Source organism: Convolutriloba macropyga, chromosome 9 (assembly GCF_964194025.1).
Source record: "Convolutriloba macropyga chromosome 9, txConMacr16.3, whole genome shotgun sequence".
NCBI lineage: Eukaryota > Metazoa > Xenacoelomorpha > Acoela > Convolutidae > Convolutriloba > Convolutriloba macropyga.
In genome coordinates, this window is record NC_134476.1 from 49,700,481 (window position 1) to 49,722,985 (window position 22,505).

General features: G+C 35.7%; 2 protein-coding genes across 9 annotated transcripts in view; both read left to right on the forward strand.

Annotated features, from left to right (window-relative positions):
- The window catches only part of LOC142345819 (uncharacterized), a 127,187-nt gene that overhangs the window by 43,934 nt on the left and 60,748 nt on the right, over nt 1-22,505 (forward strand). For all 6 annotated transcript variants that reach the window (XM_075398214.1, XM_075398212.1, XM_075398213.1 and 3 more), the window contains 5 exons: nt 2,198-2,411; nt 2,658-2,758; nt 2,935-3,065; nt 3,442-3,665; nt 6,354-6,507. In XM_075398214.1, coding sequence (XP_075254329.1) covers nt 2,198-2,411; nt 2,658-2,758; nt 2,935-3,065; nt 3,442-3,665; nt 6,354-6,507 — 824 coding nt within the window. The remainder of the gene's footprint in view (nt 1-2,197; nt 2,412-2,657; nt 2,759-2,934; nt 3,066-3,441; nt 3,666-6,353; nt 6,508-22,505) is intronic.
- Nucleotides 6,851-20,748, forward strand: LOC142345820 (uncharacterized). 3 transcript variants are annotated; one of them, XM_075398218.1, is made up of 5 exons: nt 6,851-7,769; nt 8,041-8,237; nt 8,551-8,762; nt 19,686-19,803; nt 20,354-20,748. In XM_075398218.1, the coding sequence occupies exons 1-5, from the start codon at nt 7,498-7,500 to the stop codon at nt 20,578-20,580; spliced, it is 1,026 nt and encodes a 341-aa protein (XP_075254333.1). In that variant the 5' UTR covers nt 6,851-7,497; the 3' UTR covers nt 20,581-20,748. The 3 variants fall into 3 exon arrangements, with proteins under 3 accessions (XP_075254333.1, XP_075254334.1, XP_075254335.1); XM_075398219.1 differs by having other exon boundaries at nt 8,551-8,756; XM_075398220.1 differs by having other exon boundaries at nt 8,551-8,756; nt 19,698-19,803.

Consider the following 22,505-nt stretch of genomic DNA (forward strand, 5'->3'; position numbering starts at 1 on the left):
TCCTTGCACTCATTTTTGTTATGAATGCTGGAAAAATTACATCTTTGCTGCGGTCTTCTTTTTTATCTTCAATTAAATCGATGTCTTATTAATAGCAGCCTCAGCTTCTCAGGCGGCTATTATAGCGCTTCTATTTTTACAATCCAAGAATTGGATTGTATTAGTGCTCTGTCTACTTTAATTTTGTATGATAATTTCACACAAATTTCATGACTTTGATTTTTCAAAACGGTATAAACAGGTAAGGCACAGTGGGCATTAAGTTTAATTAGAAGCCCTTAGGTAGGATTAGTAGTCTTTTAAGTGCTAAAGCTACTAGGAAGGCCCAAATTCAAGGTTAAAAAGGTCTTAAGAGTTTTTGAGCTAAAAATTGTGCAATTTCTCACGTTTTTTTCATTTTTCAAGTTTTTTGTTTGTTTGGTCTTGAATTCAAGTTGTTCAAAGTTGATACAGATCTTTTGCATGATATAATTACTATGACCATTTTTTACTATGACTATTGCTATGACCATTTTATGAGCTATATCGTTTGGTAATGCAAACATAATCAAGAAAAATGATACTAATTTAATGAAATTTTTAATTTTTTTGAAATCTTTTTGAGTTTTTCCAGCCGCAAAGGCCATCAAACGTCCTCGTGGACTTGAAAAAGAGTTGCTGCGTAGTTACTAATGGCAATGAAATGGTTTTCAACATTTTGATGGCACAAATTTTAGCAACTTTTTGCAAAAAAAAATAAATTTCTAATTATTTTTTGTGGTATTTTAAGTTTTTCCAAACTCCGGGACCAGAAAGCTTCCTCTAGGGTCTCATAATAGGTCTCTGCACAGTTTATAGTGGCAACGAAGTTGTTTTCAGCTTTTTAATATCACGGACTTAAGCAATTTTTTCAGCTTTTTTGAAAGTTATTGCTTTTTTTCACCTTTTCTTGTCTCAGTAGTGAGGTAACCTCCTCTAGTGTTTGCTAGTATGTTACTGCATAGTTTATATGGGTACTGGGATGGTACTAAACTTTTTAATATCACAAATTTTTGCAATTTTTCGATAAAATTTGAAGTTTTATGTTTTTTGACAATTATTGCCATGTTCCTAGTTTATCGATCTTCATGAGCCAATGCAACTTTTGAAGACCTAAAATTGGGTTGATGGATACATTCTGGAGACAATGAAATGATTCTGAAGAAACGAATATCACAGCTTTTAGCAGTATTTCATTCAATTTTACATTTTTAAAAAATTTTCTGTAAATTTTGTAATTTTACAAGTTTATCAATCGTTATGGCCAATAAATCTTTTAGGTCTTGCAGATAAGTTTTTGGGCAGATCCCAGAGAAATGATATGGTTGTGAACTTTTTAATATTGAGAAATTGGGAAAGTTTCTTTAAATTTTCGAGCTGTTCAGGTACAATAGTTCGAAGTTTTTCATTCATTTCTTTGGACTGTATTTCGGGACTTGTCATGTTTTTTTACTTCATCGTACTAAAATTTTTCGCTTTGCCTTAGATCGCTGTTTGTTCAGCATTTGAAGTCTTTTTTGACTTCTCTAGGCTAATTTCAGTCTTCTATCATTCGGCTAAAAGTGTTTTTAGACAGCCGTTGATCAGCAGAGCAATTGAAAATGAACAGTCAGTATCGGAAAACGAAATCAGAAATAGAAACGGGAACCCATAAAGCCCAATTTTAGATGCCCGCTATTTGAACGGCGTTCCTATAAGTCTTAGTTACCATCTCTAATGCTTATTGGTATTGATAGTAGCCCCATGTAGCCTCTCTCTAAGAAACAGAAGTATGTTCAACTACGAAATGCCGTCAAAATAAATCAGACTTAACAAATGTTTTGGACAAAAATCTTCTTTTTTTCAATATCTTCTATTCTTTCGATCCCAATCATGCTTGTTGGAATCAACGGTGGCTATTTTCCGGCAGTCTGTCGGGTATGTTTTCATTATCTTCTATTCTTTCAATCCCAATCATGCTTATGGGAATCAACGGCAGCTATTTTCCGGCAACCTGCCGGGTATGTTTTTATGGTTTGAAACTACGATATTCTTTTTTGTCGCAGTGTCCGCCTTATCGATATGTATTTTTATCTGGTTGCTTTCAAGTTGTTTTTTTAAAATTTTTGATAGCTCTAGTATATTTTGATTAACATTTTCAAGCCCTTAAATAAGTCAAGCATGCTAACTTGCCATTTAGGTCTAGCAACAGAAGTCATGGAGAGGAGAGTGAAGAGAGTGAAGGAAGGGCTAAAGGTCATCGCCTTAGCCACCACCCCGAAGAAGATGAAGATAATAACGATGAAATGCTCTCAGATGCCGACGAGGTCGGACCGGAAGAGCAGTTGCATAATGTTCAACAATTGAGTAGGAGTCCTGCCAAGTATGACTCCGATAACGTCCACATGCCAAACGTGAGCGAAAATGATGACAAAATTTGTTTTGCGTTCGTATATTTCGCGCATTTAATTTTTGTATTAAGTTCTTGGCGAAGGCAAGAGATCGTGCGGTTCAATTTTACGCATACTTGAGTGTTCAATGCGGGGGAAAAAATTTCTACAGTGTATTGATAATACTAAGAGCTATTATCAAATTAAACACAAGTAGACTTTTGAAATAAAAATATGAGGAGCGAAGTGAGGATTTGATTTGTCATTTAGATTGGTGACTTGATGTTCGAAGTGCAGCGTCTGACCAAACTGATGAAGTCACATGACACCAACACCCTCAAGATGCTGAGAGAGATCAAGGGATCTCATGGGTAATAAGCTTTGCACACTTTTCGACTTCTTGTGACTGGGCATTGTAGATTGGTGTTTCATCGTGATATTTTATTGGATCTAATAAGAATGACTTGAGTTAGTTTATGAGCAGCATTGAGTGGTTACATGTCTCTTTGCCTCTGAGAATGTCGCAACAGGTAATCGTTCGTTTCAGTGGTGCGTCTGGTGAAGTTGAATGTCACGATAGTAGTGGATCTGGTGCACAGGCGCTGAGAAGTGAAACTGAGCCGTCGCAACACACTCCACCAACCAAAGATACTGACTTCTCTTTCTCAACTAAAGAGAGTAAGTTTGGGAATGGTTATCGCTCATCATTAAATCTTAAATAGTAATCAAAGTCAGATTAATTGAAAGCATTGCAGATCAAAGTTTCAATATTTTTCATTACTTCAGCTTTTTTTAGTTTGTAATAACCATCTAGGGTCTTCCCTGCGTTTGAGTTGTTTACATTGGAGGTTTGGTCGTCTATAGTTTGCGATGCTATTTAACACCAAATGTATTCATGTGTGCAGATTTTACTTGAGCTCTGAGGAATCTAATGGAATTTACGGTCTAAAGATGCTTTGTCACTCTAATTTCAGTTATATAGACTTAAAGTCTGTCTATTTTATCTACAAAGGCAGAGACATACTGAGTATTTGGTAAATTGCTTGCATTTCAGACGATGGCAAGGACGCCATGCGTGAACTGATGCGCCTGAGCCTGAATTCTGGACTGCTGTCTTCAAACGATCACCAGTCACTCATAGCGCGGATCCAGACCCAGTTCTCTAGGGATACCAATTTGATTGAGAACCTGAAATTGGACCTGAAGAAGCAGGTAGAAGACAATGATGACTTGAAAGAGTGCTTGGGACATCTGACTACTGCGTCCAAAAGACTGGAGGTTGGTCTTTTTGCAGTGTTTACTTTGAGCTTAAATTATACAAGCTTTAAGCTTCATCTATATCTTCAAGTAAACAAATGTTTACTTTAAGATATAGTTCACAGCTTGCTGAACATTTTGCGTGAAATTTTATGACTTTTCTAGTTTAGTTTCATTCTTCGCTCATTCTGCTCAGAGTGCTTTTAAACAACAGTTGCTCAGCAAAGCAATCTTAAGTGAACAGAAACAGTATCGAAAATGGACTGAAGTCTGCTAGCCCCTACATCCTCTCATTGCGAAACAGTATTATGCATAACTACGAAATCCAATCGAATTATTTCGCACTTTTAAAATGTGTTTGAACAACAATCAGTTGTTATCTTTGTTTTTGAGTTCCTTCAATCCCAATCGGTGTTATGGGAATCAATGGTGGCTATTGTCAAGCAATATGCCGGTTTAATTGCTCTCAAACGAAGTTTGTAACATTTATGTTAGTTCTGTGTTCTTTCTTATGCGATTTTTCGCTTGAGCGATTTTTCGTGGGGCGCAATTGATTTTTCGTCCTGAAAAACACGATAAACAAGATAAACGCTCAGAGGGCATGATATGGCTGAGCAGTTCGCTTGTGGCCTTACGACTTACTAGTCTCTAAGCCTGAAGTTTTATTAATAGCCGCAAAGTGATAGCTAATGCTATCATTGCCCTTCTCTTGGTTTTTTGTTATTTCGTCAAGGTTTTTGTTAAGACCATATGACAGCACAACCTTTTCAAATCTGCTTTTTGTTCATTCGTTCTTGCAATTTCAACTGAAGTGCCTGTGTGACGTCATTTTCACTCTTATTGGAGTGAGTTTTTTGTTCTTTCGACTGATTAAGTTTTTGGTCACACGTGACTTACCTCACTCTGAAAAATGATTTCCTCACTCTTAAAATTGACTTCCTCACTCGAAATTGACTTTTCTTTACTTTAATTCAAAGGGATAAGGTCAAGTGAGTGTATATCACTCTAATTGAAGTTCATTTAACATCAGCTAATAGATGCAGCAATAAGTTACAGATTCTTCGTCACAACTTGACATCTCAGCCCTTAATGATATTTTTTTGGTCTTTCTTACTTTCTTATTGAGACTGCAGATCTACGAAGCTATCGCGGCTATTTTTGGCAAGCTGCCGGCTGTTTTTTCTAGTAATGGTTTTCTGAATGTTTTTTTCACAGATAAGAACAGTGAAGGAAAAGAGACCGGAGAAAAAAGAGTGGACATATCATTGGCCTTCTCTTGGTTTTTTGTTATTTCGTCAAGGGTTTTGTTATGACCATATGGCGGCTCAATCACTTCAAGTTTGCTTTTTGTTCGCCTGTTCATTCAATGTCAACTGTAATGCGTCGTGTGACGTCATTTTTCACTCTTAGTAGAGCGAGAACTTTTTGTTCTCTTGCGTGATTAAGTTATTGGTCACACTTGACTTACCTCAATCTCAAAAATGTTTTCTCACCCTGAAATCAGTTTGTCAAGTGAGTGTTTGCCACCCTAATTGAAGGTTATTTAAGAGCAGCTAGTAGAAGCAGCAATAAATTCTACAGATTTTTTTTCAAAATGTAACAACTCAACCTTTAATAAAAATATATTTTTTTGGTCGCTCGTTGTTTTGAGACTGCGGAGCTACGAATGTATGGCGGCTATTTTCTGGCAATCTGATAGCTATGTTTTATCTTAAGTTAATCGGAATGTATTTGTTTTATGGCTACTCAAATGTAAATACTGCCCCGGGTCTTAAAAAGTATTCTGAAGAACACAACCAAATTTGTCAAACTAAAGAGCAGTAATCAGGAAATTCAATCTTAGATTGAAATCGTTTAACTAGCAATCTTATTGGGATGTCGGCTCTACTCCGATATAAATTTCTAACAGCTCTGGTCCAGTTTGACAAGAATCTTGAAAAGAATAACTTATGATACAAAAGATATACCATATAGTAGTTAATTGAATCAGCGTGGAACATTACTTCAACAATTTTATAGCATTAATATAATAAGCCACAAAGTCACATTACAACAATCGATTCCAATTTCCAGGAGTTTTTTGATGATACACTTCTGTATCTCGACGCAAACAGTATGTGTCGGCAAAAATTGGCTAAAAAAAGTAGGGCTAATTTAAAGTGCCTAACCCCCATTTCCTTGCTTGCTGTAACAATAATGTTCATAATAAAATCATAATGGCGATCAAAGTAAAATAACCATTTGTAGTTTTTTTTAAATTTCAGCTTTTTGAAGCGCTATTTTATGACGTATTTTGCAAATGTTTCGGCATTCTGCCGGCTATATGTCATGCTCTTACAAGGACAAGTCACTTGAACCTCGATTCACAGTAATTTATTGGCGTGACATCTTTTTGCGGAAAATTTAAGTGTATATCTCATTAAATCTACTTGTTGCGGCAAACTGCTTTTTTTCAAATGTTTTGAATTCTTTGATTTATATGCATTGCAATATTTAATTGTGAGAGATCACAGTGTGAGAGATTAATTTTCTTACAAGTGGTTCATCATGGTCCGCGAGTACGGGAAAACTGTACGCGAGTACGGGCCCACAGTAAAGAGTTGGACTTAAATTAAAATCTGACATGCTTTAATTCATCTTATCCCAGAGTCCCATACTCAAACTTGTCAATGTTCCCGCTTTTTATTCAAATGGCGTTTTTGTGTTCAGGATTGTCTGGATCAGTCTCTGCAGATAGTGCAATGTATAGTGTCTGAGTCCCTGAATGACAGACTGTCTGAGGCCAAATTGGAAGAGCTGAAGAGATCCCTAGCCCATTTGAATGACCACAAGAGCATACTGAACGAGTTCAACGCCAACCCAAGTGAGTCTACAAACTATGAACAATTCTGCTTTAATCTATAAAAGTGTGCATCTAACATCATAAAATGATCTTCATAGTCGACAAGGTGGCAGGAAAATTGCGCTTGTCATTTACAGATGCCTTTATATGGGTTTCAGTTGATTTGTTGCTTCAGGGTTTACACCTGGTAAGCTTAACGTGAAATATTTGTATTCGTTTAAGCTCTTCGTCGTTTTTCATGAGGCAACTAACTATTAATGCTGGCACTTGGTTGGGGTTAATCGATGTATTGGTGGAAAGAACTGTTGATTTGTACATTTGATCTCATAAAGATCGTAGCTGTTTTCCGTCTTGCAATTTTTTTTATTAAACATGATGTGATTAGTGAGCCAATCCTCTGAATTATGATGAATAATTGATCCTGATGTGCTGCTATTTGTCTGGCCCATTATTGTACAGGTCTTCAGTTCATCTTCTGACTTCTGAACCTACGGGATTTCTTTTCAAAAATGTGACAAATTGGTATTGCTTAATTCTACTGGCGTTTTGTATAACTTTAACATTGGGTGAGTAATGGGCTATAAATGAGATATGGCAGTGATTAGTTCACAGATATTTTGATGGCTCATTTACCCACTTTTGTGACCTTAAGTCTTTGTCTTTGAGACCCGCTTTGTTGTCCTTTTCTGACTTCGTACGAGTTAACTACCATCAACTTCTTTGATATCTCATAACTAATTTCTATAATCAGTTGACTGCATCATCATAATCACATGTTTCATTCTTCGTTGATGATGTTTGCTTGATTTTCTTGGCAAATGAAAAATCAGTAAAATATTTCTAATAGCCGATTTTAATCTATAGATTGTGCAGAAATTTGCGGGTTCTTATTTTACTAGTTCTTTCACTAAAGCTTCTGTTAAATTTGTTTGACTACATCAATCGAAATTATTATTGTGAAGAAAATTGGATTTAATTCAACCAAAGCTCTCCAGTTTATTAGCATCAGAAATGGAACCGATAATAACCAACAATTCTTCGTGTGATAATATTGACTTGTGTCCTTGCTCTGTCGTGTATGGAGCTCATCCTCAAAGCGTGTTTGTATTGGTCATAACTATCATAGGAATAGCCTTTATCTTGGCAATTTTTGCTTTTTTCCTCGGGAGATGTTCGGTTAAAATGGAAGCTGTGCGACGAAGAAAATTTCTGCGATCATTCAAACGTCCTGAACTTTCTAGAAGAATCTCAGATCGATTCGCAGTTTCGTTGAGGAGGAATAGGCAAATGTTTTCTTTTAAGATTGTCATTTTAAACTGCTTAGAAATAGTATACAGATTAATTAGGACATAATTTTAGAGTAAAGTTTAAGCTGCTTAATAAGAGACGGCTGTATTAATTGCAGATAATAATCGTCTGGAAAATTCTACATGCAGCATAAGAAATTGAAAGAGTCGCAAATTAATGACGGAAAATAAAATGGATAGGCGCAGTTCTGAAATTTGATAGTGGGCTTTGACATAAAGAAAACAGAATTGTGAAAACTGAATTCAGTGTGAAATCAAACACTGGTGATAGATGCTCTGCTGTGGGATTATTGCGCACTCCGGATGAGTTGAGACAACACAATCCGCCCAGAGAAGTGGGAAGTTGCAGCATTGTCGGTAGGCCTGCTACATTCCACGAATTTGTCTCAACGAACAATTCCCTCTCGAACAAAGAACCGCTGCGCAAAGTGTCCGCTACTATGAAGGAAGGCATTGGTTTCAACCACCCATTAAAGCTCACATTCTATATAAACTTGAAACTGATTTTTTGTAAAAATCAGTGTACGAGTGTAACAGTTTTATAAGTGAACTTGATTAGAATTATGAAGAGGCGTCAACTAAGAAAACTAGAAAAATCTATCAAAATGCTGACCATTCTGGGATCCCTATTCTATGTAGTTCATACTTTGTCTTGCAATTAAACAGGCAGTTTAGCGGACACGTCCGTAATGAAACTAGGATTGCCCAACAAAACTCACTTTCTAAAAACCATTGCATTCCTGTCATCTCCCGAAATAGAAACAAACTACGACCTTGGCTTCGGATGAGTTTGAGTTCATTCCGGCCATGAAAATTGAAGCTGCCAACTTTCTCTACGAAGACAGTGCAACACGTATTGCTCAGCAGAGAGTCAGGGAGGAGTTGAGACTCAGTCTACACAATCCATACGACATCGGAAATGATGATGATGACGATGAAAATGTCGTCTTTAATGTCCATGAGGTCAATGTAATGCAATTACAGCAGGATTTCGTCAATTAAGAGCAAAAAAATTACGCTCTAAATTATGCATTCGTTACAGTGTGGGATAAAGCCACAAAGAAACGATCAAACTTACTATAGCTATGAAGCTGTAAGCGGAGTGGAGGTATCGAAACAGAGTATAAAAAATAGAGAATTTTTCTATTTTGTTTTTTTTACTATGTCCATAATTTCCACATTCTGGCATGTGTCATTCCAGCATTCTCCTGAGGACTATAATTTTTAGTCTTTTTTGCTCTGGTTTTAACAGTTTTTTAAATCGTTAAATAATTTTAGCCTGTTTTATAGATGTTTTTCTTTCAATTGTTGTTTGCAAATCATTTCATTTTATTGCAGCTCTGAGATTTCGCTTACAATCTCACGAGCTTTAAAAATTTTGTTTGACTATTACTTTCTGCAAAGAATTTTGGGGCCTCGTTTAGCTATCAAACGATTTCTGTCTCTGTTTTATTCCCCGTTTTCATGATTTTTGAAGCCAAATTGCAGTAGTGATTTTGGTCACGCCGAAACAGGAAGTGGAGCGAAAAAGTGCGTGGCTTTGCGGCGTTAATATTTATTGCTCTAATTTTAAAGTAGAGTGAGGAAACGGTGTTTGAACAAAAATTCGCTCTCTTGCTAGTGGTTTTTTCTGCTCACATGCGGCACTTTCACTTTGATTTTTACTGTTTTTTCGATTTTTTGGATCGGATTTTTTTCTAAATGGTTTTACCCAATCCATTCATAGTTCATTCTAGGCCTAGTTTTTTGTTTGAAACAAATGTTCATTTTTCGATAGTTTTTTGTTCACATGCAGCATTTTGACATTGATTATTTTGTTAATAGTCGCCCTCATCTTCTCAGCCGGCTATTATAGCGCTCCTAATTTTTACAATTCAAGGAATTTGAATTGTATTGGGGCGCTGTCTTTTTTTTAAAGATCTGTCCACATATTTTCATGATTTTTGAAGTCAAATTGGAGTAGTGATTTTGGTCACGCCGAAACAGGAAATGGAGCGAAAAAGCGAGTGGTTTTGCGGCGTGAATTTTTTTTCGCTCTAATTTTAAAGTAGAGTGAGAAAACTGTGTTTGAACAAAAATTCGATTTCTTGGTAGATGTTTTTTGTTCACATGCGGCAATTTCACTCTGATTTTTACTGTTTTTTCAATTTTTTGATCGATTTTTTTTTTCGAAATGGTTTTCCCAATCCATTCACAGCTCATTTTAGGCAAAGTTTTTTTGTTTGAATTAAAGTTTCATTTCTCGCTAGTTGTTTTTTGTTCACATGCGGCGTTTGGACATTGATTTTCTGTTTTTTCTGTTTAGTCTATGGAACTTTCTGTTTTTCTGTTTAGTCAATGGAACTTCTTTGAATTGTACGTCAGGACTTGTCCTATGTTTTTTACTTCGTCGAACTTTTTTCGCTTTACCCATTTTGCCGCTTTTTCGACATTTTGCGTGAAATCTTTTTAACTTCTCTAGGCTAGTTTCTCTCTTCTGTCATTCTGCTCAAAGTCTTTTTAAACAGCAGCTGCTCAGCAAAGCAGTTCAAAAGGATGAGAGTCAGTGTAAAAGAATCAAAGTCAGAAATAGAAATGGGATAAACCCATAAAGCCCAGTTATAGATGCCCGATACTTGAATTTTGTTCTCATAAGTTTTTGTTACTATCTATAATGCTTATTGGTATTGATACTAGACCCTGTAGCCTCTCACTGAGAGACAGGAGTATGTTCGATTACGAAATGACATCAAAATAAATCGCACTTAAGAATGTTTTTATACAAAAATCAATTTTTGTTGATACTTTTTTCTTTCAATCCCAATAGAGTTATGGGAATCAACGTCGGCCATTTTCCGGCAATCTGCCGGGTATGTATTTGTTTGTAAGTTTTTTGATCTGTTCTTTTTAGAAATGGTTTTCCAAATACTCTCATAGTCCGTTCTAGGTCTAGTTTTTTGTTCAGTCAATGAAAACTCTTTGAACAGTACGTCAGGACTTGTCTTGCCATGTTTTTTTATTTCGTCGAATAAAATTTTTTCGCTTTACCTTAGTTCACTGCTTGTTCAACGTGAAAATTTGCGTGAAATCTTTTTGACTTCTCTAGGCTAGTTTCACTCATCTCATTCTGCTAAAAGTGTTTTTAGACAGCAGTTGCTCAGCCAATCAATTCAAAATGAACAGAATCAGTATCAAAAAACAAAATCAGAAATGGAAATGGGATAAACACATAAAGCCCACTTTTAGATGCCCGTTACCTAAACTTTGTTCTTAGTTACCTTTTTTAGTTGCTCTCAAACGAAGTTTGTAGCAATTATTCTAGTCCTGTCGGTCTTTTTTATTGCGATCTTTTGCTTGACCGATTTTTGGTCTGACGCTTTTGACTTTTCGTCCTCGAAAACGGGATAAATTGGTAGCGCTCAGCGGGCATTAAGTGCTCTTAGAGCTTTTCAGCTGTTCCAGCTCAAACTATATCGGAGACTTATACTTATGTTGTGAAGGGCAGTTCTTAGAGGTTGAAGACACCTTCACTTTTGACCCCCACTTTTCTAGCTACTGACAAACAACAGCTAGCTAAAAACACGCAAGTTTGTACTTTTTCCTTTTTTTTTCAAGATTTTTAAAATTATTATTTGTTGATTTTTTAGCCCTAGCTGCCAAGGAACCTCCTCTAGGTTATAATTCTGGTTACTGCATAATTTCTAATGGTAATGGAATGGTTTCAACATTTTAACATTACGTGTTTTGGCATTTTTTAAACAAAACGCGCATTTTATTTTCAAATTTTACAAATACTTTTTCCGTATTCAGGTCTGCACAGACCCAGGGGCCAGAAAACATCATAAGGGGTTTGATAATAAGTTACTGACAAATTTTTATTAGTCATTGAATAGTTTCAACTTTTTAAAGTCACAAATTTTAGCAGTTTTTTAAAAAATCTTGCTTTTAATTTTTCAAAATTTTTTATCGATTTTTAGGCTTTTCAGCTTCAAGAGCCAAGGAACCTCCTCTAGGGTTACTGTTTAATTCCTAGATGTAATGGAATATCTTGCAAGATTTTAACAAACGAAGTTTAGAATTTCGACAATTTTTGCCATTTTAAAATTTTTGACATTTAGTCATTATTGAGGTTTTTTTGAGCCTCAAGGGTCAGAAAGCCTCCGTTGGGCTTTGATAATAAGTTAATGGAAACTTTCTGTTGGTCATGGATAAATTGTAATTTTTTTAATATAAGTTTTAGCAATCTTTTAAATGAAACTTGCAAAAGTTTAGCATCACGAATTTAGCATTTTTTTGAGAAAACTTTCATTTTTTTCAGTTTTTTGCCATTTACATTATTTTTTTGCCATTATTTACATTTTCTCCGCTTCAGGTGACGGAGAACCTCCTTAAGGGTTTGAGAGCAAGTTACTAAAATTTTTTGGCCATGGATTAGTTTTTAACTTTTTAAAGTCACAACTTTTAGCAATTTTTTCAAGTTTTCTTATAGTTTTTGTCATCATTTAGGTTTGTCCAGTCTCCACGAGCCACGAAAAGTCTCCTAGGGTTTGTTGATATGTTACTGCATAGCTGATAGATGTAATGGATTGTTTTTAGATTTTAATATCACGAATTTAAGTTTTTTGTAACATCAGTTTTTTAGAAAAATGTTTGCTTATTTATGTTTTTGATTTTTTTCCGGCACCAGGGGACTTGGGACCTCCTCCAATGTTTGATAATAAGCTGCTGCATAGTTTGAGTTAATGGAATGTTGATCAATACATTTTATAACTCCAGTTACGGTAATTTTGGGTAAAATTTAAAATTTTTATCGTGTTCCAAGTGTATGTATCTTAATGAGCCTGTGAAACTATTCATGCTTGAAACAGGCATACTGGATAGTCTCTTGAGACAATGAAATGGTGCTTAAGATATTATTATCTTGAATTTTAGCAAGATTTTTTAAAAATTTGCAATTGTTTGCAAAATTTTTCTATTTTTTGTCGTGAGTTGAACGTCCATTACTGGCAAACAAAACTTTTCAAGTCTTAGAGATGTGTTACCTGTCAGAACTTTCAAGACAAAAAATGGTTGCGAACTTTTTTTGCTTCGAATTTAGAAAGTTTTTTACTGCAAATGCTAGAAAACTAGAAGTTGCTGAGTCGAATTCCATCGTGGAAAATGTTCCTATCTCTTTCTGTGTCGGTTAGGGTTGCTCTCCTTCTCTTTCTCGCTCACATTTTATCTCTCTCTCACTTTATCTCTCTCTGTGTGTCTCTTTTTGTTGATGGCGCACGTCAATTGCTGTTATGTGGCGTAGTTTCATCACCTGCGATGCTCATTAACAATAAGTTATAGTATAATTGTTTTTTATGTTAAATGATCTAACAGGCACTCTTTAGGAAATCATAGTTAATTGCTCTCAAAAGCAATTTGTAGCAAATATATTAATACTGTTTGTCTTTTATGCAGTTTTTTGCTTGACGGATTTTTCATCTGACCCATTTGACTTTTTTTCTTCTGAAACAGGATAAAGAGGTAGCGCCCAGTTTGCATTAAGTTCTCTTAGAGCCGTTCAGCCTACTAGTCTTCAAGTATGCGGTTAACAGAAACTGTTTGAGACTTATGGTGTAAAGGGTGGCTCTTAGAAATTGATCACACACCCCAACGCCCCCACATCAGTCCACCAAGCCACTTTTGCACGCCAGCCGCGCTCACCGCACGCCCCTTCAATTGAAAGCTAACCTCACTAAACCGTGGCTAGCGACTGACGAAGCAATTCCCCCTTTTTTAAAATTTATCTGTCTTATCACTTAGTATCATCATTGAAATGTCTGATTGGTTTCTAATGAGGCATAAAAGAACCTAATTAACTCGAGTTAATAGCTAGTGCTTTTCATGACTTTGACCCTCGTTTTTAAAAAGTTTGAATTTATTTTTTGAGGTCTGCAAATATTTTTTGTACTTATTGCTGTCTTGTTGCTTAATCTCATTGATGACAGGTCGCTAGAAAGGTGATTATTGGTGGTTGTTGAGTACTCAATTTATTGGTGTAATTGTATCCTCCAGTGGCTGTTGCTTTCTGTGATTTTTATATTAAGCGTTTTCAAAAAGTTTGGTCGAATTTTATTTTGATTTTTGATTATTTTTGTCTTATTTATTAATATTTTTAGTGAGAGGACTCATCGACATTTAATGTCAGGATGCTAATGAGAAATGGAAGAACATAGTTGGCACTTGTTGTTTTTAGCAGTTTTTTTATGTTTCTCCTGTCATTTCAAAACATAAAAGTAGAATTTTTAGTCTTCCTTGTTTTCATGGTTCGGGTTTTGTTCTATTGTTTAGCCTCATTACTAACATCTCTCATTTGCCATTAAAGCAGAGTTAATGATTGTCAGGTCATAAACGAATGCAATTTTTTGGATTGTTTTTCAGGACTTGTCCTGCTATGTATTTTTACTTCGTCGAATAAATTTTTTTCGCTTTACCTTAGTTCACAGCTTGTTCAACATTTTGCGTGAAATCTTTTCGATTTCTCTAGGCTAGATTCACTTTTCCTTCGTTCTGCTAATAGTGTTTTTATAAAGCAGATGCTCAGCAAAGCAATTCAAAATGAACAGAATTAGTATCAAAAAAATAAAATCAGAAATAGAAACGGGATAAACCCATAACGCCACTTTTAGATGCCCGTTTCTCGAAATTGGTTCTTTTAAGTCTTAGTTACCTTTTCTAATGCTTATTGGTATTGATACTAGCCCCTGTGAGGTCCCTGTGCTACGAAAAAGGAGTATGTTCAGCTCCAAATTGACATCAATGTAGTTCGCACTTGATTGTACAAAATCATTATTTTTTTCTCTAGTTTTTTTCTCTTTCAATCCCAATCTTGCTAATGGGAATCAACGGCGGCTGTTTTCTGTCAATCTGCTGGTTATGTTTTTCTTTGTGCAATAGTTATAACTCATTTTATGGATATAATTCTTTGGTTAAACGCTGACTCGTTTTAAAAAATAATTTCGTGATTCCTCAATTTTAGTACCCTTTTCCTTAAAATTCGGTTTAGTTCCTAAGATTATTATCTGCCTCATGATTTCAAAATTTGTTTCGGCGCGCAGAGTTGATTGTAGTGTTCTCGTTTTTAAGCTTAGTTGCATGATTTCTTGACAATATTGAGCACTTTCCGTTTTTTTAGCGTATCAGTATTTGATCATCCTAGAATTTTGGCCGTTTATCAACGTTGTCAAATGATCCATAATATGAAACTTTGCGGTATCAAGATTTTAATCCGGGTTTTTTATGCAAATTTGTCTCTGGTTTCAAAGTCTGTGGCGTTTGTGTACTGCTACTTAATGATGTCGTGATTGTCTGTCTTTTAATTTGTTGCAATGGTGTCAATACTCAAACCTTTCTCGTTATGACAGCAGTGTCATTTTAAAAAAAAGTTTTCGGATCAAATCTGTTGTTAAAAAAACTGTTTGAAGTCACGAGGTATTGGTTTTGGTTTCAAGTGCTGCTTTCGTGAAATTCTGAGGCTTTGAGTCGGTTCTGAATTCTTCCAGCTATGTTTTTTGTTCCGTAGTCTGACGTTGTTTCGTTTTACATTTGTCCGCTCAGCAAAGCTGAAAAAATCAAATTTTCTGAATGACTTCTTTCTCTAACTAGCGGCATCTGCTTGTGTGACGTCATTTCTCACACACTCTAGCAAAAGTTTTAAGGTCATTTGCATGATTATATTTTTATCATACTTGAGTTACCTCTCTAAATAAAATGACTTTTACACTTTACAACTTTAAGTTTAATTTGAATTAGCCTAAGGTCTCAGGGACTCCTATGTGTATTACATGTCCATAGTAAAACAGATTCTGCGGAAAGAATTTTAAACAGTTTTTTATTTGATCACTGAATGTTTTTCGCATAGCTTTTTGAGCGGCGTCGATAACTTTGTTAACTTATATCTGTATCTGTTTCTATCTCAATTATATGGCATGCAAGTTATTTCTTTTGCAGCTATTCCGGTAACCTGCCGGCTATGTTTGTTAATTATGCAATGTCTTTGTCCTTTGTCGTCAAATTCCAGATTAGCGCAATCAAGATAAGGGTGATGGCTCGTAATGTGGCTACATGCCAAAAATGCATTTTTATAATTTCCGCTCAATCGAGCTTTTTCCCACATTTGGTCTTTAATTGCTCTCAAACGAAGTTTGTAGCAATTATATTAGTCCTGTCGGTCTTTTTTTTATGCGATTTTTCGCTTGACCAATTTTTCGTCTGACGCTTTTGACTTTTCGTCCTCAAAAACGGGATAAACAGGTAGCGCCCAGCGGGCATTAAGAGCTCTTAGAGCCTTTTAGCTCTGTTTCAGCTCAAACAGTTTTGGAGTCTTATACTTATGGTGTGAACAGTGGTTCTTAGAGGTTGAAGACCCCCTAAGAACCACTTCTCGTCTTTTCGTTTTTACTTCTCGTTTTTACTTCGTCGAATAAATTTTTTTCGCTTTACCTTAGTTCACAGCTTGTTCAACATTTTGCGTGAAATCTTTTCGATTTCTCTAGGCTAGATTCACTTTTCCTTCGTTCTGCTAATAGTGTTTTTATAAAGCAGATGCTCAGCAAAGCAATTCAAAATGAACAGAATTAGTATCAAAAAAATAAAATCAGAAATAGAAACGGGATAAACCCATAACGCCACTTTTAGATGCCCGTTTCTCGAAATTGGTTCTTTTAAGTCTTAGTTACCTTTTCTAATGCTTATTGGTATTGATACTAGCCCCTGTGAGGTCCCTGTGCTACGAAAAAGGAGTATGTTCAGCTCCAAAATGACATCAATGTAGTTCGCACTTGATTGTACAAAATCATTATTTTTTTCTCTAGTTTTTTTCTCTTTCAATCCCAATCTTGCTAATGGGAATCAACGGCGGCTGTTTTCTGTCAATCTGCTGGTTATGTTTTTCTTTGTGCAATAGTTATAACTCATTTTATGGATATAATTCTTTGGTTAAACGCTGACTCGTTTTAAAAAATAATTTCGTGATTCCTCAATTTTAGTACCCTTTTCCTTAAAATTCGGTTTAGTTCCTAAGATTATTATCTGCCTCATGATTTCAAAATTTGTTTCGGCGCGCAGAGTTGATTGTAGTGTTCTCGTTTTTAAGCTTAGTTGCATGATTTCTTGACAATATTGAGCACTTTCCGTTTTTTTAGCGTATCAGTATTTGATCATCCTAGAATTTTGGCCGTTTATCAACGTTGTCAAATGATCCATAATATGAAACTTTGTGGTATCAAGATTTTAATCCGGGTTTTTTATGCAAATTTGTCTCTGGTTTCAAAGTCTGTGGCGTTTGTGTACTGCTACTTAATGATGTCGTGATTGTCTGTCTTTTAATTTGTTGCAATGGTGTCAATACTCAAACCTTTCTCGTTATGACAGCAGTGTCATTTTAAAAAAAAGTTTTCGGATCAAATCTGTTGTTAAAAAAACTGTTTGAAGTCACGAGGTATTGGTTTTGGTTTCAAGTGCTGCTTTCGTGAAATTCTGAGGCTTTGAGTCGGTTCTGAATTCTTCCAGCTATGTTTTTTGTTCCGTAGTCTGACGTTGTTTCGTTTTACATTTGTCCGCTCAGCAAAGCTGAAAAAATCAAATTTTCTGAATGACTTCTTTCTCTAACTAGCGGCATCTGCTTGTGTGACGTCATTTCTCACACACTCTAGCAAAAGTTTTAAGGTCATTTGCATGATTATATTTTTATCATACTTGAGTTACCTCTCTAAATAAAATGACTTTTACACTTTACAACTTTAAGTTTAATTTGAATTAGCCTAAGGTCTCAGGGACTCCTATGTGTATTACATGTCCATAGTAAAACAGATTCTGCGGAAAGAATTTTAAACAGTTTTTTATTTGATCACTGAATGTTTTTCGCATAGCTTTTTGAGCGGCGTCGATAACTTTGTTAACTTATATCTGTATCTGTTTCTATCTCAATTATATGGCATGCAAGTTATTTCTTTTGCAGCTATTCCGGTAACCTGCCGGCTATGTTTGTTAATTATGCAATGTCTTTGTCCTTTGTCGTCAAATTCCAGATTAGCGCAATCAAGATAAGGGTGATGGCTCGTAATGTGGCTACATGCCAAAAATGCATTTTTATAATTTCCGCTCAATCGAGCTTTTTCCCACATTTGGTCTTTAATTGCTCTCAAACGAAGTTTGTAGCAATTATATTAGTCCTGTCGGTCTTTTTTTTATGCGATTTTTCGCTTGACCAATTTTTCGTCTGACGCTTTTGACTTTTCGTCCTCAAAAACGGGATAAACAGGTAGCGCCCAGCGGGCATTAAGAGCTCTTAGAGCCTTTTAGCTCTGTTTCAGCTCGAACAGTTTTGGAGTCTTATACTTATGGTGTGAACAGTGGTTCTTAGAGGTTGAAGACCCCCCCCACCCCCCCCCCCACTGCTGACCCCCCCCCCCACTATTGCCCCCCCACCGCCTTGTTGCCCCCCCACCCGACTGTCGCCACCCCCGTGCACCCTACCCCCACCCGTGGCTAGCTACTGACGAACAACCGCTAGCTAAAAACGCAAATTTATACTAATTTTCACAATTTTTTTCAAGGTTTTTGAAAATTTTTGTCAGTTTTTTAAGTTTTTTCAGCCCTAGCAGCCCTAGGTGTCAAGGAATCCACTCTAGGATTTGATAATAGGTTATTGAATAGTTTCTAGTGGTAATAGAATGGCTTCAACATTTCAACACTGCGAATTTTTTGCATTTTTTTGATAAATTTTGCAAATTTTTTCAATGTTCTTGAAAGTTTTTGTCGTTTTTTAGGTTTATCCAGCCTCAAGAGCCAAGGAACTTCCTCGGGGGTTTAATAATAGGTTACTATGTAGTTTCAAGAAGTAATGGAATCATTTTCAAGATTTAAACATCACGAATTTTAGCATTTTTTTGACAAAAATTGCTATATTTTTGAAATTTTTTGACATTTATTTTCATTATTCAAGATTTTTCAGCCTCAGGGTTCAGACAACCTCCTCAAGGGTTTGATAATACGTTGCTGCATAGTTTCTAGTGGTAATAGAATGTTTTTCAACATTTGAACATCACGATTTTTAGCAATTGTTGGATATAACTTGAATTTTTTTTTCAAATTTTTCAAAATTTGTCATTATCTAAGTTCTTCCAGCCCCAAGAATCCTCGTATAGGCTTTGTTAATAAGTTACTGAACAATTTTTATTGCGATAGAATAGTTTTGAACTTTTTAATATCACAAATTTTATCGATTTTTTAATAAAACTTATGATTTTTTCAATTTTTTTTTTGAAATTTTTGTCATTTTATTTGCAGTTTTTGAGTCCTTTTTTGAGTTTAACGATTAATACTGGCCAACGAAGCTTTTTAAGTCTTGCAGATGGGTTACATGACAAAAATCCAGAGGCAAAAAATGTTCTTTGAACATTTTCGTCACTGCGAAATGTGGAAAGTTTTCTTCTGAATTTTGCACTTTCAGTTTTTTTATATGATTTAGTTACTAACAAGGCTAGAATCTCATAGAAAAAGTTTCTAGCTCTCTCTCTTTCTCTCTGTGTGTGTGTTGGTTGGCGTTTCTTTCCTTCTCTTTCTCGCTCACGTTTTACCTCGCACTCTCTCTCTCTCTCTCTCTCTCTCTCCTTAACTCTTTTGACTTCAGCGGCTGTTATGTGGCGTGATAATATCGTCTATTACCCTAGCCTCACGCCTCTTCAATCAAGCGAAAGCTAACCTCACTAAACAGTGGCTAGGTGCTGACAACCGCCCGCCGGTCGTTTGAGAGCAATTCGCCCGACGTTAGTCGGTTATGTTTAAGTTTTTTAACCAAAAATTTGGATTTAAATAAAATTAAAAGTGGAATAGAATTGCTCTTTAATTGTGCCGAAATCCTTCTTTTACTGATATTAGGGGTCTGCTAAGGTAAACTCACCTTTTGTGTCTGATGTGCAACTGAGACCCAAGAACTCAGCGACTGTTGCATTGTACGGTGATGCGGCTATTCAGAAACGAATGAATCGGCTCTCCCAGGAGCGTGAAAACAGTGTTTCCTCTTAAGTTATTGAAATTGAACACCAGAGGGAGATTTCCGTGTTTGTTTTGCGAAAGCAAAGGTGTTGCTTGAACGATGACAAGATCTTCTAGTCTTTCATGTAAACTGAAATAGGTTGTGGAAAAAAGAGACAGGGAGAAATAGCGAAGGAAACCCAGTAATCGTTGCTCAGAAGTAGCACGAAAGGTTGCTTTCAGATACTGCAGTGGATAGGTCGCCTATCAACAAATTAACGGCTTCTATTCAATTCAATTAACATGAAAACGATACCTAACAGTCCGTGATTTTTTTCACACGTTAAAATTCAATAATTGATGGGGAAAATTAATAGATGGAACAAATCGTTTTGTTTTTTTTTTTTGGTATTTATGCAAACGGTGTAAAAAATATAATCAAATACAATTCAAGTTAATTTAGCTGCAATAGCGAATAATATTACTTAACTCGTACTAAAAATGAACAAGTATCACCTTGATTTAACTCGCTTAAGTAATCAAAACATTTGGGAAACGCTTTATCCGAGGATAGGTTGGCTCCAGAACAAATACTGGATCTCGTAACTCAATGACGGCCTGGAACTCTAACTCGAGTTTCCTCATGAGTAATGCGAAGAACTCTCCTCTACTCAACACGGTGCCAGAGAGCTCCAATCTGAAGAGCAGAGTCAGACTGGACAGTATGAGATCTGCAAGGTCGTCCAGTGTCAGTACTCCTCCTTTGGCACCCAAAAGAGATCACTCTTTGAATATGTGAAAACTTGAATTGGAAAGAAGACTCAAATTAAGAAATTGAAACTATTCCTGTCTAGTGAGGTCGAAAGTTGAACAATGAGATTTCATGAACCACGAATATATTGATAAATGTTTCACGTTTGAGGAGATTTTGCTATCAAATAGTTAACATCTTTCATTTTCCTTTTTATTGCTGTACACTGAACTTAGCTATATTGGGGTACTCGTGGTTTTTGGTATTCAAAGAAATTGAACTGTATCGGTTCCCTGCCTTTTAATTGGTTCCCTGTCTGGAAGAGTATTGACGGGGATCGTCTTTTTTTATTGCGCCCGAACGAAGTTTGAAGCAATTATTGTAAACCTTTTTCATTTTAGGCATAATTTGTGCTTGGCCGTTTTGACTTCGAGTCACGTTTAATTCCTTCAATTTCGTGACAATTTAAGCGTCAAATGAATAGTGCGCTGAAATTGTTTCATTTTACTCACTTGAAATCTATCTAAGCTTTAATTTAATAATTTGAAACGCCTTATTAAAACTACTGTACCAAACTCCACCTTTCTGAGGCAGGCTACGTTAAAATCGAACTATCGCAAGTCTTTGTAGAGCGGTTCGTCTAAAATTAGTCCGTTGTGTTTTGTTGATCAATAATTTTCATTGAGTATTGCAGAGGTATCACCGCACGCTCAAACTACTAAATACAATAGAAGCGAAGTGATCGAATGAGAGAGAGTGAGGGGGTGGGTGAGTGTGTGATAGAGAAAGTGAAAGAATGCTTGTCAGTCAGTGGCTGAGAGAGTCAACAGTTGTTCTTCATGTAGCTTTTTAGAGACAAAATTGTGTAAAAATAATTTTGCAAAGCGATCCAAATTTTTTTTTGTGCTTCATATTTATTGCAGGTCAAGCTATTTTACCGTACAGATATGCTTCTACGTGACTTCAATATAGATTTTTGTCGTAGTTGGATGGAGTTTGACCATTTTAGGAATAAGACTGTTTTTAGGAAGTACGATCGGAAAAATAGCTCTACTTCTAATGTTTTTCTTTTGGACAGATTGATTTGTTTTGGATTGATGGCTTTTGTTTAATTGCTCTCATGACAAATTTTGTGCTGTTCTCGAACATTCTGTCTCAAGTAACTTTTTCAGGCTTCTTTTCTTCAGCCTGTCGTTCGAGAGCAATTCAGTGTGTTTATGTTCGTTTAAGTATCTAAAGTTTGCCAAAAATTTGAGAAGAATTGGACTTTGTTCTTCCGTTTTTTTTCCAGCAGATGTTTGTTATTTTGCCTATTTTTTAATGTAGCTTGACGTCCATACTTTCATTATTAAGAAAATTAGAACGTTTTCTGTCCATAGTTCTACAGTTTGCCACTTCTGGGCCTACCGTGGTATGCTAAGAAAAGTAACTTAGAAAAGGAGTTTTATGAATTTTTTTGATTTTGAATTACGTTTGTTCTCAAGTTCGAAAACAAACCAGACTTTTTGAATTCGGGGTAATGCTCATAAAAGTAATAATTTGTACAGTATTAAAAAGTTTGTCACCAAAATTCGACTTTCTGTTGCATTCTACAAGACAATTTAAGGTGCATGATGTAATTTAAGATCAATTAAAAACAAAATTGTTTAATTTTAGCTATTTGAAGGTGTGAATTTTTCTGTGGGATATGCGTTAGGGTTCATTTTTGAGAAGTTGATTCTTTGCCTTTATTTTGGTGTCAGCATTTAGTGGGATCAGACTCCATCCTAGTAACTTTTTCGGAAATTGCGATGATCTGTTTTTGATAGCATCTGTTTGCATATTTTGATTTTCTAATTCAATGAAGCGTCCTTCCAAGCTGAGTGAAACAACGGTCTTTGATTTTTTTCTGTTGTAGTATTATTCACTTCAGGTCATTTTACTTGTTCTAAATTCGGTTTTTTTAGGACGGTTTTTTAATCAGTTTTGAAACT